This window comes from Columba livia, chromosome 18 (assembly GCF_036013475.1).
Source record: "Columba livia isolate bColLiv1 breed racing homer chromosome 18, bColLiv1.pat.W.v2, whole genome shotgun sequence".
NCBI classification, from domain to species: domain Eukaryota; kingdom Metazoa; phylum Chordata; class Aves; order Columbiformes; family Columbidae; genus Columba; species Columba livia.
Genome location: NC_088619.1, coordinates 3,268,401 through 3,287,344, shown reverse-complemented (window position 1 = coordinate 3,287,344; position 18,944 = coordinate 3,268,401). Strand labels below are relative to the sequence as shown.

General features: G+C 48.8%; 1 protein-coding gene across 8 annotated transcripts in view; it reads right to left on the bottom strand.

Annotated features, from left to right (window-relative positions):
• DNAH9 (dynein axonemal heavy chain 9) overlaps positions 1 to 18,944 on the bottom strand; it is a 197,461-nt gene that overhangs the window by 126,570 nt on the left and 51,947 nt on the right. For 7 of the 8 annotated variants that reach the window (XM_065034504.1, XM_065034502.1, XM_065034500.1 and 4 more), the window contains 8 exons: positions 18,673 to 18,883; positions 16,289 to 16,416; positions 15,707 to 15,815; positions 14,877 to 15,024; positions 13,411 to 13,585; positions 8,336 to 8,509; positions 6,758 to 6,965; positions 1,533 to 1,698 (listed from right to left, as the gene is read on the bottom strand). In XM_065034504.1, coding sequence (XP_064890576.1) covers positions 1,533 to 1,698; positions 6,758 to 6,965; positions 8,336 to 8,509; positions 13,411 to 13,585; positions 14,877 to 15,024; positions 15,707 to 15,815; positions 16,289 to 16,416; positions 18,673 to 18,883 — 1,319 coding nt within the window. Of the gene's footprint in view, positions 1 to 1,532; positions 1,699 to 6,757; positions 6,966 to 8,335; positions 8,510 to 13,410; positions 13,586 to 14,876; positions 15,025 to 15,706; positions 15,816 to 16,288; positions 16,417 to 18,672; positions 18,884 to 18,944 lie in introns of those variants that run through there. The other variant, XM_065034506.1, reaches the window with a different exon arrangement.

The window sequence follows — 18,944 nt, the reverse complement described above, 5'->3', positions numbered from 1 at the left end:
AGTGGTGCCCAACGCCAGGGTGAGGGGCAACGGGCACAGACTGAAACACGGGAGGCTCCATCTGAACAGGAGCAGAAACTTGTTTGCTGGGAGGTGCCAGAGCCTGGCCCAGGCTGCCCAGAGCGGGTGTGGAGGAACTGAAAACCATTCCAGCAGTTAAAAGTCAGACAGTCAAGAAACCACACCTTCGACAGAAACAAAGAAATAACAGGAGGGGTCATTAGAATGGAGTAGTGAGACAGGTAAACTGAGGCTTGGCGGCCAGGAAGTGTCAGGTAGTGTGTAAACCCTGCCGTACCCAACCAATGGGGAAAGGGGAGGGAATTTGCAGCCGGGATTAGCGGGGGATATAGGCAGTGGGTTTTTGCTCTGATTTGTGTGCCTACCTTTAGGTAGAACACCCGACCTTGCAAAATCGTTAATAAAATATGCTTTGCCGAGAGATCCTACCTGAGCCTATTATACTGGTGAGATGATAATTTCCTGCATGCAATACCCCAGTGGGCACTGCTGAGCGCATAGGCAGAAAGCCTGGATGTGTCTGGGAGGGGACCCATGGCATGCTACATCCCCCTATGCCTTGCTGCATCCCCCTATGCCTCACTGCATCCCTCTGCACCCCACTGCATCCCCCCACACCTCTCTGCATCCCCCTATTCCTCGCTGCAGGCCCCCGTGCCTCCAAGGCTCCCTCGCAGCTCGCTCACCCTCTATCTGCCTGACTTCCCTGACACCCACAGCCCAAGAATTCTGCCTCCGCTCCACTGTCTCTGTTCCTCGGAAGCTTTTGGCCGACTTCAGGCATACACGCAGCTGAGGAGAGTGGAAATTGCGATGAGTCCCTGCCCTGTTTTCCCTGTGGAGAGAGATGCAAATATTCATGCCCCACGCAGAGCCGCTGGCTACGGTGTAAAACACACCAATCTCCTTCCAAAACAGTCACTGGTTTTCTTTCAAATTACCTCTGCCTAGATAATGGTTGTTTGCTGCCGCCTGACAGAAGACAATGTCAGGTGCTCACAGCAGGGGCGGTTCACCCCAGCTGAGGCCAAATCCATGGCCTCCTCTGCTCTCAGCATCGCGGGGCAGCAAGGCTGAGCTTTGCGCTCCCTTCGCAGGCTTTGCACTGGGACCACAGTCACAAGCCACAGCAAGAGCAGAGCAAAGCTCCTCTCAACCCAGCTATGAGCAAGTATTCAAGTAGTATTAAAGAAGCGATTGGACAATGTCCTCAGATACATGGTGTGAACTGTGGGGTTGTCCTGTGCAGGGACAGGTGTTGGACTCAATGATCCTTGTGGCTCCCTTCCAACTCAGGACATTCTGTGATTCTAAGTGAATTTGTTTGCTGGGGACAGGGGAAACCCTGAGGGTGCTCAACTCTCAGTTCACCCAGAGCCTCCCAACCAGCTCCAGCCCAGCAGTTTGCAATGGGAAGAGGGACCTACGCTTTGAGATGCTCTCAAACGCGCTCCCCAGCGCTGGAGCTGAACAAAAAAGTCTCAGACGCCTGAGCCCAAGCAGCCTCCTACCAGTGGCCGTAGTCCAGGTGCTGCCGGATCAACGTATGGGGCTGCACTGTCCCGTAAGCGTCCACCTCGGGCATGTTGAGATCATCAATGAAGTACACGAGCTTCTTGGTACCCGGAGGGCCATAATTCCTACCAGCCTTTTTCTCCAGAGGCTTCTCAAGCATACCTGTAGGGAGGCAGAGGTGCAAAGCTCATCTACTGGGAGAGCAACTGCTGCAAAATAAAAATGACTTCTCAGCCCAGCTCAATGCTGTGCTGTGTGTAGCTACAGCAGCCCTTCAAGGAGCCGAGATGTCCCCCAGCTGCACCTGTATGAGGAGCAGCTGAAGGACCTGGGGGGTTCAGCTGGAGAACAGGAGCTGAGGGGAGACCTTCTGATCTCTGAGCTGCCTGAAAGGAGCTTGGAGCCAGGGGGGGTCGGCCTCTGCTCCCCAGAAACAAGCGCCAGGAGCAGAGGAAATGGCCTCAAGTTGCGCCAGGGGAGGTTGAGGTTGGATCCGGGGAGCAATTTCTTCCCCAAAGGGCTGTGGGGCATTGGAACAGGCTGCCCAGGGCAGTGCTGGAGTCACCATCCTTGGATGGTTTGGACAGACATGGAGATCAGTTGGACTCGATGATCCTGACAGTCTCTTCCATCTGAAATGATTCTATGACTCTACAGTGAAGCTGTGAGCCCTACAGGGACCCTTGGGCAGCTCTTTGGTCTGACTTAAATCAGAAAGCTCTTAACCCCTCCTTTCAAACAAAAATACAACAAACTTCGTCTGCCACAGAACATGTCTACTTCAGAGCAAACAAAAGCTTTTCATGCAAGATAACGCCTTTTGAATCTCTTCTGCATAATTTTTTAAACGAAATCTTGCTTGCTGAGGTGGTTGTGCCAGAGCAGTGAGCATCCCCTGCTGCCTGCCCCGGCGATGCGGCAACTGCAGCGTGAGCAGGGCAGCGGGCGCTGGGCACCGCAATGGAGAAAGGGAGATGCTGTGGGCACAGAAGCCCATGAGCAAAGCTGGTTTTGTGAATATAAGTGCATCTTTTACCCTGTTAGACAAAAGAAATAGGTGATTTCAGGGCCAAATTCCTGGACATCGTCAAAACAATCAAAATAACACTTTTTATTTAAATGCATCAAATACCCACAAGTTCCCTGATCTTCTTGCCAGCATTACCCAGCCCTCCAGATAATGTGACAAGACCGAATTCCAACACGAGCTGTCAAATTACCACCTAGTTTTAAGTAGGGTCACGTACGAGCAAAGGAAAGCACGCAGAGAAAAGTTTCGCATTTCAAAGCCTTGGAAGATTTTAATTTGTTTTAGCAGAAGGCTGGGGTCATATGTTGCTCTAGCTCATAAAACGTGGGGAATATTTATAACCCTGGGCTGATATTTAATAATAATCACCCCACGTCGCTGCATATCACGTTCTATAGGTTATTGATTCCTTTGATTGCAGCCCAGGCAACCGTTACTGTCTCAGTAAGTGGAAAAGCAAATGGAAGGAACTCTCCTCTGCCCAGAGCCCGGGTGGGTTTTCTGCCCTGTGCTTACCCAGAGAATTCATTTCATTAGCAGTTTTGGGTTGGGAACAGACCTATAAGGTGCTGTAAAGCAATTCTTTGTAATTAGGGAAGACTGGCAAATGTAAACAGGACTGGGAGTTTTTTAAGCCATTTATTATCATGTGCAAAAGTTATTAAGGAAGATTTATATTCCGTTTGTTTGTTTCAGATCACAAATCTTTCAAAACGCTGGGTTTTCCCTGCTTGGGTGCATTGCAGACAGCTTGCCGTGCTCACCACTCAAAATGCAGCTCATTTCTTGTCACAGACAGTTGCTGCACAAAGGAATGGATTGTGCTACGAAAAATGACGAATCTTTCCTCAGCGGAGGCTCTCTCCCCGTTCAATAAAACCACAATGTTTGAAATTTCTGGTAGCAAGTTAAATTAAGTGTTTCAAATAAGCATTTAATTTAAATTTAATTAGTCCCTAATTAACATATAAAATCAGCCCTTTTTGAGGTTAAACAAGTATGCAAGAGATTCATCACAGTGAAACGCAATTACTGGGGATCAAGTGACACGTTTGTGGAAGTGGCATTTTAATTCAAAGCCGTATCTCACAATAATAATAAGGGGCCGTGTCTCTGTGTGAGATCCTGACACATACTCAAACTAGCACCTCAAAGAAACAGTCCGGACCCCTCGTACCTTCTGGCTGGTGAGCCAGGGAGAGGGAAAAAAAGAACCCAAACCAAAAAACCACAACATTTGTTGCAATTTCTCTGAATGACAGAAGCCAGGGCTATATCTGATGGAGGGGCAGAGGTCCAAGAGGGCACAAAGCAGAGCGAGGTCCAGGGCAATGGGCTGAGAGCAGCAAATGCCACAGAACGTGGTATTTAGTCACAATAAACTACAGAAAATCCCCAAACTTGGGCAGAGAGAGTGTTGGGCTCCTTTTAACCCCGTGCACAGGAAGCCACAGGATACAGGGATAGTTTGAACAACATACCTCTGCTTCCCCTAAGGGCTGCATCTTCTAAATCTCTGCAGCAACAGGCACCTTGTCTAAGGAACTACACGTTTTCAGGTTAGGATCTTTTTTAAGTAAAAAAAGAATCCAAAATTACTTCGTACCCATGTTTTACAAATTTAAAGATGTGCCTGCTGGGGAAAAGAATAAAGCAGCCAACTAACAAATGACACAAAACGGGACAAATTAACTCTAAAAAATGAGCAGCCGGGATCCAGGCCAAGCAGTATAAATCGTGCTTCCCAATGCAAATCTCACCACCACATCTTCATCCACACACAAGACAACTTGCTCCTCTCTGCAGGGGAAGAAAATCGCTGACTCAGCCCACAGCTCATGGCCAGGGACATGGTGCCAGGTCTGCCTGTACAAATAACACCTGCACACACTTGCCCATCCAGCTGGAGACAAACAGCTGCACATTCACAGAATCACAGAATCCCAGGCTGGTTGGGCTGAAGGGACCTCTGCAGATCCCCCGGTCCAACCCCTGCTCACGCAGGGTCACAGAGCAGATCACACAGCTGGGTCCAGGGGCTTTGAATGTCTCAGAGAAGGAGACTCCACACCCGCTCTGGGCAGCCTGGGCCAGGCTCTGGCACCTCCCAGCAAACAAGTTTCTGCTCCTGTTCAGATGGAGCCTCCTGTGTCTCAGTCTGTGCCCGTTGCCCCTCACCCTGGCGTTGGGCACCACTGAACAGAGTCTGGTCCATCCTCTGACACCCACCCTGAGATACTGATCCCATTGATCACATCCCTCAAAGCTTCTTTTCTCCAGCTCAACAGCCCCAGCTCTCTCAGTCTCTCCTCACAAAAAAGATGCTCCAGACTCCTCAGCACCTTTGTCCCTCACCCAGGCAGCTGGATAGAGAGACAGACAGACAGACAGCTCAACCCATTTAGGTTGAGTCAATGCCATCTCTAACAGGACAGACCGAGGGCAACAAAATAAACTGTCAGGAAACTGAGCAAGAGAGGGCGAGCACAACTAGGTGGTGTACACTCCATCTGTCCCAGACTTTTCCATCTATTCAGCAAAGACAGGCTAAACTGACACACAGGCTTCAGGTTTAATCTGTTCATTACACTTGAGCAGATGAGAGATACACAAGAGATACACAAGGAGGAAACCTGCCCAGAATGGGTATCTTGTACTCCTGGTACTAACACTGGGACAAGTTAGAAATTCTGCCTTGCAAGCCTCAAACTGAATTGACAAATGACCCGGAGTAGCTCAAGGGCATTTTGCAGAGACCGCACACAGGGAAAAAAGCAAAGGTGCACCTGGGAGGGAGGAGGGAGACTGCAGCCATCACACATTCAGGGCTGCAAGACTGGCCAAAAGGTGAGATTTTACCCATTTTTTGCTTGAAGGCCTTGTAACTCAAATAATTTACATTTACACTGTGGCAGAGGCATATGTGCCATCCCACACGGGCAGGACAGCCTCGGGGGTGCAGAGGACACCAGCAAAACCCTTCAGACCTGCCCCAGAAAGCTGCCATGACCCCACGACATGGCCTCAAGTGACACAGCGTGGGCTGAGCCTGTGCTGTCACCTCTGCGAGTGGGTCAGTCCCACAGGGCAACTTTAAACTCTGACACCTTCCTTAAAACATTTGTGGTGTTGGGGGACCAGCAGAGCACAGACAGGGGCTGTGATGCTCACGGCCATCTGCATCACTCTGGGCTGTGCGCTTGTCCCCACCAGGGCCGCCTGGCCAGGAAAAACCCCCCAAGGTTAAAACCTTGGTCTCACTGATGCTCATAGATGGTGGTCCTGTAGAGGGAATAAAGGGATTTCAGGACACTTGGGTCAAACCAAACTCCATAAAGGAAGTATTTTGGTTTACAGTGACCCACAGCTGTTGTTCAACTCAAAACAAGCAATGTTGTTTCATTCCTGATTAATAAACACATGTAGAAAATTATCTTCTCTCTCTTTAGGTCAACTGAAAGTGAAAACACCATTCCAAAATGAGTCACTTTTTAACAATTTCCTCTTTTTCTTCATCTGTGAAGAGACTACACAGCAGAACTGACCTTATCTTGATCTCAAACTTCATCTTTCACTGAGGTGCCAAAATCCTCATCAAAGACACTCTCATGGGCTTCTCCAGGCCAGCAATTCCCTGGGGCTCCGAGCCTCCCAGGGTCATCAGCCGTGTCCCCTGGGGAGGTGGGATGTGGCACCCGCTCCGTGGGAGCACACGGGGCTGCGGCAGGACACGGGGGACAGCCCAGGAACCGGCAGCACCTGCACATCCCCATTAGCACTGTCCTCACTGATAACTGGGATGCAATTCCCGTCACTGCACTCTGAGGACAGCTTGGATCCCAGCCAAGCAGCCCATTCTATTCAGCACAGGCTTCAATTCAAGCGTATTAAAGACACACCTCAAGTCAAGTACGAGCTGTGTGCTGTAGAGAACAGCAGCATATTTAAGCGTGTGCTCTGCACAGCCCTGAACCAGAGTCGTGGTGTTCAGAATTCAGCCCCTCATGTTGGGCAATGCCATTTTCCATAAAACCAGGGGTCTGTGGACCCCTGAGTTTCACGGTAGGATTTAAGAGTCAGTGGGTGTCAGTGCAGTGCCCACAGTGCACACGCCGCTACAAACCCCGATGGACGCCCCAGGAATTTGGTGACCTGCCAGGCAGAAGTCCCATGTCTCAGCCATTGTCTTACCTTGCAGCATGGCAGAGGTGGTGTAGTAGTTAAACGGGACCTTCTTCACCACATAGGCGTCTGTATCCAGCGAGGAGAGCTTGTCCCCCACCAGCACAGACTTCCCCGTGCCGGCGTTGCCCACCAGCATCACGGGGCGCCGGCACTCCAGGAGCCTGTCCATGAAGTACCGCACACGGACCGTCTCGGTGGTGGGCACCAGGCAAGCCTGAGAGGGGCAAAACGAGCAGGTGAGTGTCCCCATCTCTGCCACAACCCCAGTGCCATGTTCTGAGGAGACATCAAACTGGGAGAGCCAGGAATGAGTGCGGTGACCTGAGTTTCTAGATTGCGCTAGGAAGGGAACAATACACTGCTACCAACCATTCAAGTCAAACTATCTGTACAGATGAAACAATGACAGCAGGATGCTGAGAGCAACATCTGGATCTCCCTGCAAACACATATTTTGCTAAAATAGTAACGATTTTTTACAAGTCATCTGCTCACTGTGGCACCTCTAAAAGGAAAGAAAGGCGTAGCTGGCGAACGCAATTCACTACCTGCAGCAACTCTCATTTTTTGTCCAAATCATATAAACAACCCTATTTTCAGCCATGCAGAATGACGAGATGGTGTCTCAGGGACTTTGTCACTACGTTGTCCCTTCTCTCTGCAGGCCAAATGCGCCTCCATCCCGCACCCTGGGCACACCAGCCCTGGCTCACAGGTGTCTCTGAGCCTGCGCCTCATGTACATCACTCAGCTCTGGAAGATGGATGGAGGATGAGTCTTCACAGTCAAAGCACAGTAAAGAAAGATGGGTAATTGAGTCGTACTTCATAAAGAATGTGTCAAGGGTTTTGATTGCGGGCTGACAATAAAACCGTGGCAGGTGTATTGTTAGCCCCTCTCCCCCGCCTTCAGCCCCTCTCTCTCCCCCCTTCCCACTCAGCACAGGTGATCGGGAAGGAAACAAGGACAGAGAGAAGAGAGTTGGAAAAATTAAACATGTTTTACTAATGCTACTGATAAAATAGAGAAAATAATACAAAATATACAAAATCAATCTTGAAAGTCCCAGCAACTGCAGAGGCAGCACCCAAAGTCCTGGACTGGACTCTGCAGCCAATCGGAGCTGGATTCAGTCTGTCACGGGCCTCAGTTCGCAGGGACAACTTGCAAGGTCCTCTGCTAATGTCGGCCATAAGGAAAAGGGACGAGATCCTCGTGATCTCCCACTTTTATATGAAGTATTCATGTGAATGTGATGTTATACACAGTTGGTCAGTTTCTTGGTCACCTGTTTCTCATTGCCCCTCTCGCGAGATGTGAATCTGTCCTTATCAATAACCTCGCATTCCATTGCTAGGTTTACCAAAACATGGATCTGGTTCTCCAGGAAAATACAGCTCATATGAAGCTTGAGCTGACAGGCAAATTCACTAAAAGAGAAACTTGTTTTTAACAAAACCAGGACGGAATGCCACCCTTATTATGAAGTGCTTGACCTCAAATAAGACTTTATTGAAATGCCTGCGTACAGTCACTAAAATGCATGTGCTCCTCCCAGACAAAACACGTGCAAGGTTCACATACCTGTAAGGGCATTTCTGGATCAAATTCAAACTGAGGAATAAGTTTAGACCAAGGCTCAAACTTCTTCGTTTCTGGATCAATGTAAAAGTCAAAGACTGTGCCCTGAGAGGGAAACTTGATAGTCTTGAATTCTGCCACCCACCACTTGCTGAACTCCACTCTGTAGTCCACAAGCTGCAAGACAAAAAGTGGAGAAAATATGCTAATCTGGATCAATTAATTAGTAATGGAGAATGTTCTCGATCCCAGTCCACCAGAGTGGGATTAGTCCTTAAAATATATTCCACAGCATAAAGATCTTATCATTTTTCCTGCTATTAAGCCTAATTTTTCATTTTCTTCATTTCTGCTCATCAGTCCTATTTATTCATCTAAATAATTCATCCTCTGTGTTGATCACTCTTGGTATGTCTGAGACTAGATAGATGGATCAATTTGAAAGAGAGAAATACGTGCCTATGACTAAACAGACCGCTTGATTCATTCTTGGTGCCTACTTCTTCCAACAGACAAGGACACAACATCCGTCTACATCTGTGCTCATGTTTAGTCAAAGCATGCATACCAAAGCCTTTCCTCATCAATCACACCACTCTATTCAGAGTGAGTCGTTGTCTTCTGGCCTCTTTTCAAGCCACAATGTTTCGGAGAAGCAGGATTGCAGACACCAGCGTACCAAAGCAGCAGAGAGGGTCTGTCCCTTTGACCGTGCCGTGACTCTGCACTGCCACACTCCCCTCAAAGCACCCGTTTCCTTGCTTTTCCCCATTATATCCTTCTACACATGGAGATTTTGGAGCATCTGCATTTTTTCAAGAGCTGGGGTGACAGTTTTGCTATAGATGCTGGGTCAGGACTTGCAAAATGTGCTTAGTCCCCTCCTCTGCCCTGCGTCTCCTGTATGACATCGGGCCAGCCATTCCGCCCAAACACCTTCCCACGCGGACAATGGGAACTGGGGAGAGGTGGGTGGGGGAAGGAGAGGAAAAGTGCTGTGAGAAAGATGTTTGTGAAATACCAGACGCATCATTTAGCCAGTTTTAACAGCACAGTTTGTTCCTGGGGTGTCTGCGGGTCTCTCCTCCCCATAGATATACAATGTGGGGCCACCAATACATTGTCCATAGGCTGCTCGGCCTCCATCAGGAGACCTGGGTTTGTTGCTGAACTGAACCAAGTGTCCTCCGTAAAGTCTCCTGAGCCACAATCCCTCAAAAGACCAGAGGATTTGAAAAACACATTGTTAGCATCCACGTTTTTGCAGACTCATGCTATTCAGAGAGGCAGAATCACTGTAATTCTCTGTTCTCCTGTTGTTCTAACTCCTCGGCAGCAGCAGCAGAGTAGCCCGCAGTGGAGAGGGACGTGCGTGGCTGCTAAAAGCTTTCCCACAAGGGTGCCCTTACCCTGCACAGCCAAACCGCCTGCAAGTGCGCTGTGCCGCACTGCCTGCCCTCCCTGACCCAGCGGTCAAATGGAGCCGCTCCAGCCCCAGCTCTATTGCCAGAACGGCATGGAACTCAAACCGCTTCCTTAATAAAAACCCCATATGGATTACCGCTAATTTCAGAGCCAGGAAATGGCAAATCTATCATCTGTTTTATGCAGGGGCCCCGCTACCCACCAACAAGCACTGAGTAGTGGGAAGCCTCCCAGACTGTTTCTCCTGACATTTCGGCAGTGAAAGGTCAGCGCGAAGGGCACCTTTGGTGGAAAGCAATAAACAGATTTTATATTGGATCATTTTTCATCAGGCTCCCCCTCGCTCGGACTGCTGTATCCTCGCACTCTCAGCTCTGACATTTACAGAGCATCACGGGCAGCACCGCACAGTCAGGCTCCCGGCGGAGCCTCCCGCAGGGTCGCTGTGCCTGCAGCTGCTCCTGCAGCCCGCCCGGAGCCACCACCGCGGCGAGCCGGGCAGGAGCCCGGCCTGATGCACCCGGGACCGACTGTGCGGCGTGAGGAACGCAGCGGCCAGCTGCCACGGCACCACACGCCAGCACACTTGCCGCTTGTACTGCTGAAGCAAAGACAAGTAGTGCTTCCCAGGCTTTATCGTGCTTTGTTTTGTTTCTTTAAATCATCCTAGACTGGCAACACTAAGGCTGAGTATTTCCCAGCTGGCACCTGGGAAATGGAGGCTCCACAAGGACCAAGGAAACTGGTCTCGCACAGGTCATTCAGTGGCCACAAGGTATGATGGCACCTCCCACATAGTCCAGACGACACAGAGTTTGACACAAGCCCACTGGAAATCAGACATGGATCTCCAAGCCCTTGACAGCAGTGCAGTGTGTGCAGACCCACACATCAGGACTACACACTTTAGAGCTGAGAAAAAGGCGTCCTCTGACTACGGGATGCAACCACCCAAGAGTAGGTGTGCCCCTGTGGCCAAGAAGGTCAATGGCACCTGGGGTGCATTAGGAAAAGTATGACCAGCAGGTCAGGGGAGGTTGTTCCTCCCACTCTGCTCTGCCCTGGTGAAGCCCCATCTAGAGCTGTGTCCAGTTCTGGACTCCCCAGTTTAAGAAAAACAAGGAATTACTGGAGGGAGTCCACCAGAGGCACACAAAGATGCTGAGGGGTTTGGAGCATTTTTCTTCTGAGGAAAGCTGAGAGAGCTGGGGCTGTTGAGCTGGAGAAGAGAAGCTGAGAGGGATGTGATCAATGGGATCAGTATCTCAGGGTGGGTGTCAGAGGATGGACCAGACTCTGTTCAGTGGTGCCCAACGCCAGGGTGAGGGGCAACGGGCACAGACTGAAACACAGGAGGCTCCATCTGAACAGGAGCAGAAACTTGTTTGCTGGGAGGTGCCAGAGCCTGGCCCAGGCTGCCCAGAGCGGGTGTGGAGTCTCCTTCTCTGAGACATTCAAAGCCCCTGGACCCAGCTGTGTGATCTGCTCTGTGACCCTGGTGAGCAGGGGTTGGACCGGGGGATCTGCAGAGGTCCCTTTAACCTCAAACAGTCTGGGATTCTGCAAAGAGAGACTGGTCAGAACCAGAGCAAACAGCTCTAGCAGGTTCTGCACTACTCGTAGGGGTCCTTGTGCCACTTGCTGAAAACCTGATACTAAAATTCCCTTTTAGAAGTGCCTCACATTTCTCCTGCCTGCCTCTGAACCAGTCACATTAAAAATCTCCAGTTTGTACAGATGTCAGTCTGCAAACAGCAACACCAAGAGAGAGTGGAAAGACATCCTGCAAGCACAGGTACGAAACCATGGAACAGAGCTCAGGGCGGCCTCAACATCAGCAGTGCTGGCAGCAGGGCTCTGACACACAGCCCGCTGTCTTCTTGTGCATTATCACTGTTAAGAGCTGGACGCTGTAAAACAGCAGCAGCTTCTCCAAGCACTTGGAAATCAAGAGACAGCCCTGCTGTGTCGAGCTGAGCCAAGCGGCCAGGAAATGGGGCAGAACTGGGCACGGGGGTGAAAGGAAATGCCCATTTTTCCTCTCTTGTGCAATGACATCTGGGAGAGACACAGAACAGGGACGCCCAGAGGCAGCAGAACAACTCCGCTTCCCCAGGTGAATCTGGAGAAGATCCTTCCCAAGATCCCTGTTGTTCATGTGCTACAGCACCCACCAAAGCAGTTGTGTTTCAGCTGGAATTGTCTGTGCTTCTCCCATGTTTTAAGGACCAGCACCTGAAATGGGGCTGAAAATGTGCAGTATGAAATGGTGACCTTGAGAAAACTCAGTTTTATAATGATATCACCAGGCAAGAGATCACACCCACCTTGTCTAATACAAGCTGATGGATTCAGAGGCTGACAGCTGCAACTAGTCCATAGGACAGATGTACTGTGGGAAGCGGCACGGAGAGCAGTGTCCTACCTTCCTCTGCCTCTCGGACATGAGTGTACTTTGAATGTCAGAGACAGCACTAGGGATCCACAACCTGATTAATCCTCCTGGCAAAGAAGATCTGGGTCTCTAGATTGTTCCCTCCAGCATTACAGCCTTGGCTGTGTACACCCATCCACCAATGGCTTGACTAAGCCCAGCAGCTCATGCCAGACACCACCCAACAGCTGGCTGCCCGGCCTACAGCCACCAACCTCAACCTTGTCAACAGGAATGAGTATTTCAAAGAGCAAAGCCACTGTCTACTTCCACTGAAATGGAATCACATAATCCCCAAAGTCCACTCTGCCCTGCCGACCACCCCTCTTTCTTATGTGCTTCTATCAGAACTTGAGGACAGCCAATTCTTGACATCCTCCCATGTTTAATAAAAGCCAGTGCTGACAAAACACCAGCTGGTTTGCGTTATGCATCACATCTACCTGTGCAGTCAGAAGGCTGAAAGACTGCTCCACTGATACATCCATCTGATAAATCAGTCTTAATTTGATCACGTTATGCACATTCACAGGCTTCTTATGAAGAAAGGCTGAGGGAGCTGGGTCTCTTTAGTTTGGAGAAGAGGAGACTGAGGGGGGACCTTATTAATGCTTATAAATATATAAAGGGTGAGCGCCATGAGGATGGAGCCAGGCTCTTCTCGGTGGCAAACAATGATAGGACAAGGGGTAATGGGATCAAGCTGGAACACAAGAGGTTCCACTTGAATTTGAGAAAAAACTTCTCAGTAAGGGTGCCAGAGCACTGGAACAGGCTGCCCAGGGAGGTTGTGGAGTCTCCTTCTCTGGAGACATTCCAACCCGCCTGGACACCTTCCTGTGTAACCTCATCTGGGCGTTCCTGCTCCAGCAGGGGGATTGGACTAGATGATCTTTTGAGGTCCCTTCCAATCCCAAACATACTGTGATAAGTTAACCTCATGTTTCTCCTCAGTGAAATGCATCTGCATAAGCAAACATACCTCCACCTTTATCACTGACCCCTCAGCTGTTCTCCTGTGGTGTTACACCCTGGATAATGAGGCCTTACGCAAAAGGAATTGTTGTGTTTCTAGTTTATCATCACCTATATGACAGCCCCAGGAAAACAGCATTACTGATATAGCACTATGTTTTGGAAAGTATGAAGAAACCAAACCAGAACAAAACCACACAAACAAACTGTGTGAAAGATGCTGAAGAGGCATCTTCTGTCTTACCTGATCTCGAAACATTGACCCACCAAAGGCCCAGACAGCAGCAAAGACAAAGTAAAGTTCATAAAGCTCCTTGGGACAGTCGGGAGGTGTGTTCTCCTCTGCCAGGAGACATTCAAGGAGGTAGCACAACATCTGAACCATACTCTGTTCAGGAATGGGAATAATCTTCTTAAATCTAGGGGATGGAAATTGAAAGCATGGGAAATACATTTGGGTCCAGCAATACAGTCCCTCACAACCCAGGAAGACTAGAAATGCTCTTTCAGAATACTGGCATTCTACTTGTCAGCAGTACGTGTCTTATTCCCAGGTACAATAAAGAGAACACCCGTTCTCACACTCAGACCCGCTGGCACCGGCACATATACAAGTAATAACAATAATCAGAAGTTTCAAGCATTTTAAGACTTTGATCCTCTTGAAACAAGCAGAATGGAGGACTTGCTAAAGGCAATGATTTCCTGCGAGCACGATGAGTTCAAAAGCGGTCAAATAGAGGAGTAATAAAATAAACCCTTTCATCTTGCCATTTTACATTCATTTAAGCTACACTTACAGAATTCCAAACTAATATTGTAGCTGCACTGAAGTCCTCCATAAAGTAATTATAGCTATTTGAAAGGTTGGTTCTACGATTTCTGAATTAAGCAAGCTACCAAAACACTCAGCTCAGGGTTGCCTGCAGCTAATCCCGTGGATTTCATGGTCTGAGACAATGTTCAGCAAATAGAATGGGAAACGTCCGATTGACTTTGCTACCAACAGTCAAAACCAACTTGGTCCCACAGAGAGAAGCTCCCTAGAACAATGTCTAACTCCTGCTTCCAGACCCTTCTGACACATCCCCATTCTGGCTGACAACTCCCATGCTCACTGATTTTTCTTTTGTTTTTAAAGGAAAGTACAACTATAAGAAGCAAGTAGAGGATGGGAGATGCTCCCTTAAGTTTTTTGAGACTCTGCTTTGGCCAGTCCTCACCACAGTACGAGTAAGAGAATGGTCTCACATGATGGTAAGCAAGAACCACACGACTTCCCTGTGGACACTGCTTTAAAGCCAAATCAAGCCAAGAAGCACCAGGACCCTTCCAAATACCCAAGTTCTTAATGAGAAATAACTTGTGGAGTGGGCTCAGGTCTAGCCTGACACATCAGGAGCCTGAAAAACTTTCTCTTTGGGATCTCCTGGAATTATTTTCCAAGAGATAGAGAGTTGATACAGGAAATATAGGAAAAATCAAATCAAAATCACATGAAAAACAGATCTGACCAACACGATACGGGCAGGAGCGTCACTTTGCCCACCTCACCCTGTTGTTTCTCTGAGCTTAAGCCAATGATGCTCAGGGCTTCCAGGGGCAAGGAGATCATGTGCAGTACAACCCAGCGCAGCGCAGCTGGGCTGGACAGTGGCAGGTGTCCCCACACCCTCACCACGGGTGATACAATCACTCATCAGATGGTACCTTGTTCTGAGGGTGTCCAGACAAATGGGCAGGTACTTGTCAAACAAAATGGTCAGGTTGGCTCTTTCGGACTGGATCTCTCGCCTGTCGATCCAGCTGCTCACTGGGGGATTCCAGCCCAGATCCGATGGGTTGATGTACAGGATCCCTTTAGGCCCAGGGTAAGAGAGAACATGTAGTAAAGACACAGCAGGAACTGTTCCTTTCTTCCAGCAGAATTTACCAGGTACTTTCACACAACTAAAACCCTATCAAATATGACGGGACACCCCATTACCTGCCCCCTTTTCCTGCCCCACTGCAGAGTAGAAACATTAACAGTGAAGAGACTTAACCCTGGAAACCACGGCACTTTTCGTGACCTTGCCCTAAATTCAGAACATTGTCTTGCCTGAGTTGTTTCATTGCTCTGGGCCCCATTTCCCCATGTGTAAAACTAGGAGACACCTCCATTCCCTTCTCCCATACTTCATGCACTTCTCCAGAAGATCAAGGGCTCTTTGGGACAGATACTGTCCTTCTCCTCATAAAGTCCATCCAAAGGGCTTTGCACAACAGGAACACTCAGCAACGCTGAAGCCATGATCACCCACCAACAGTCAAGAGTACTCTGGGTAAATCTCCAGGATGATGACAGCTCCACATGTGCATTTGGGGTCAGGATCCTCAGTTTGTCTGTCAGGAACCTGCCCTCTCCACCCACGGCTGCTGTGATCCCAGGTTGGGTACTTGCAACAGGAGCCAAGTTGGCCAACAGAAGGCTGGTTAATGGCACTAGATCCCACTGGGTCCATGGCAAACCCCAGTGCGGAGCTCAGGCCAGGACTCACCCGCTCGGGACACGGTCGCTGGGGTGGCTGTGCGCAGGTGGCTGATCTCAAACACCAACCGCATCGTTGGGTTCAGAGGGATTCTCTCATTGCTTGCCAGGGTCAGCACCTGCATTGGGCAGACAGACAGAAAGAATGACATCTTCCCCAGGAACAGGAATGAAAAGCATTCAGCACTTTGCGCTAAAAAGCTTGGTTGCTGCCAGCACAGTTCCTTGAGGGAAACCAGCTGATTTCTAGCAGGTAGTAGAACTGTCTTCCATGACTCAAAAGGAACAGCACTCCCTTAGAGTGGGGGAAAAGGTGTAGAAATATGACCCCACCCTATTTTTGAAGGGCCTGGAGTTACAATCAGGACATCTGTGATTACTCATGAGCCCAGTTCCAGGAAGGGAAATTACAATGAAGCCATGATTTGAGCTATTTCCCTCATGCACCATTTTCTTTATGTGACATTGTTTGGTGTATCTGAAGAAACACAACTGCATTATTCTAGGCGGTGTTATTTCAGCATCTGCATTTCTAGGCTGAACCATGCCATGCAGTCAAAGAATATCTCCTTCTTTAACTTATATTCATTACCTTATTATCATCCATCACAGTATTAAGAGACTCAATCCACATTGGATCAATATCTCCATCTAGTACCATCCACTTGGGACCGTCATGCGTGATGTTGGCCAGCTCTCGCATGATTGATGAAAACAGGCCTGGGAGGGTGACAGGAAGATGGTGACGAACACTGAAGTTGACACCTGCTCTAACAGTTTTCTCCAGCAACACAGTAAAAATTATTCTAATTAATGCTTTCCTCCCAAACATTCAAAACTCTATGCGCCTATACATATATATTACTATATCACAATACGGTTCTAGTTTGCTTTAAAGTGAAATAAAAGGTTATCAGTTATCACTACCGAAAATGATTGCAGACCTACGCACGAGCTTCATTCCCACCGAGAATCATAAGGGATAAGAAAAATGTAGAGCAGCTACTCAAAGGCAAAAGGCAGCATGAATCATACAATGCAGAGAAAACCACCTGAATATGCCTAGGAAATCCTTATAAATATTTTTTTTGTGGCTCAAAGTATATCAGGGCAATCAAGATGCATTAAACGCTGGGTCACGGCTTTAGTGAGATTGAGGGGAGAACAAGCACAGAGTGGCATTGAATGACAGAACAAAATGTCGGTAAAATCAAGGAGAGAGAGAGGATACAGAGTCTCGAGGGGAGTAAATAATGAATGTTAAGAAGACCACGAAGGCTGGGAATAGAGCAGCAGCACTGCAGAGCAAATGAAAACTCCACAAAACTATCGCTCTCCTCTGCGTGTGAAAATACCTCGGGAGATGCTGGCCTTCATGAAAAAACATCAGGCAAACATTAAAAAAAAGCCTCTCTTCCAGTGAATTGTGACAAGAACTCTTTTTTCCTTTTTTCTCCAGGACAAGCTATTTATTTGTGATCCAGATCAGGAACAGCTAGTGGCATCATCTGACTGAATAGCTTGTGCTCAGCAAACGCAGAACGGCTCACCTGGAACAGGTGTGTGATCCCAAGACCGGGTCAACAAAAATAACACTTCACCGCCTCTGCCTCGAGCCAGTTCCTTACATGTTGGACACACGCCTTGGAAACCACTCCGACACTATTAGCATCAGAAACAGCTGCTGTCTCAGGGCATCAGGGCTTCCCTCGGATACACCGCGGCAGCGGGGAGAGGAAAGCGCCTCTGTCCTGACCTTGTGCATCCACAGCACACAGCTCTCTTGGGGTTTAAAAGAAGAGTTTCGTTCTGCAAAGAACACTTTTGGGATTCCCACGTAGGACCTTTTACCACCTAACATGTAGGACCTTTTCAACTTCTGAGAATGTGACAGGATAAAACTGGGGAGCGGAAAAGCAGGGGCTGATCTGTAAGGGAACAGGTCATCTCTTGTTAGGCTGTGGTGAAGACTGCCTTGCTGGTCTTTGACAACATGAAACAACATTTTCAGGGATGGTTACTGCAGAAAATATCTGCCTTGAAAGCTCAGGGAGGAGTGCCACTATTTCATTTAAACCATCACAGGCCAGAAACCACTGGACAGTCACCTGTAAAGTGTCCCCCCTGCTGTTCGGTGTCACCGCTGCCCTCGATCTGCAGCCACTGCTGCAGCCACTCTGCAGAGTTCAGGCTGTACCCTGCACGTCCCTCTGCCACTTTGATTTAGGCTCCCTAATTACAATTAGAAAGAAATTAACCTGGCACTGGAGCAAAGCAGGGGGTCGGGAAGGGGCCATGGCGGGGCCAGGGGAGGTGGGTGGCAGCTCATCTCCTGCTGCGGATGATTTATGGTAACGTCTTCCCTCACCTCCCCCACACCTCCCAAACCCGTCGCACACGTAAATCAAAGCTGCCTTTATGTATTAGTCACAACCCAACATTTCCACTCCAGATTTTCTGTAATCTTCCAGCAAGTTTGAAATGTTCCTCAGGAGTAAGCAGGATCAACAGCTTGGCAAACGCTGGTGTGCTACAGAGATCAGGCAGCCACACTGAGCAGAAAAAAAGACGTTAAGGCTGCTGTGTGTGCTACCAGCAATGAAAACCAGGGGATGGGACATTTTTGGGGTCCACAGTGCAGGAGGGACATCTCTGCTATCACTGGTCCAGCCAACCCCCGAAAACTGCCTGCCCCATTTAGGAACTGGTAAGTGTTGGTAATAATGGGCATTAAAATTATTCTTAGGGCAATATGATAAAGTAGGCTTATGCTATATTTCCCATTTGAAGATCAAAAAGCTAAAACATCCTGTGTATCATTTCAACAACAAACTGTTATGAGGCTGTAGGCAGCAGACACGCACCTGGGCTCTCAGACCTGCACATGAAGAACCAGTCACCCTGCTGCTGCTGCTCGAAAGTTCATTAAAAATATCTGTCTTTATCTACATATTTGAGGCATGAAAAGACATTTACCATCTTTCCATTCTCTTGTTGCTGGGTTAATGATGCCAAAGAGCTCATCGTTGGTGACTGCCTTGGGGTTGAGGTCTGTCCAGACAGGACGTCGCTTCATTATCTGGTAAGTCTTGTTCAGGGATCTCATCACCTGAGACTTGCCTGTGCCTGCGTTACCCACCACGAAGACAGAGTGCCGGACCGTCAGCAGCTCCTCCAGCTGCACCACCTGAGAAAAACACTCCCAAATTTTAGACAAAGATGCCAAACTTAAGTTCAGATCTATAAAA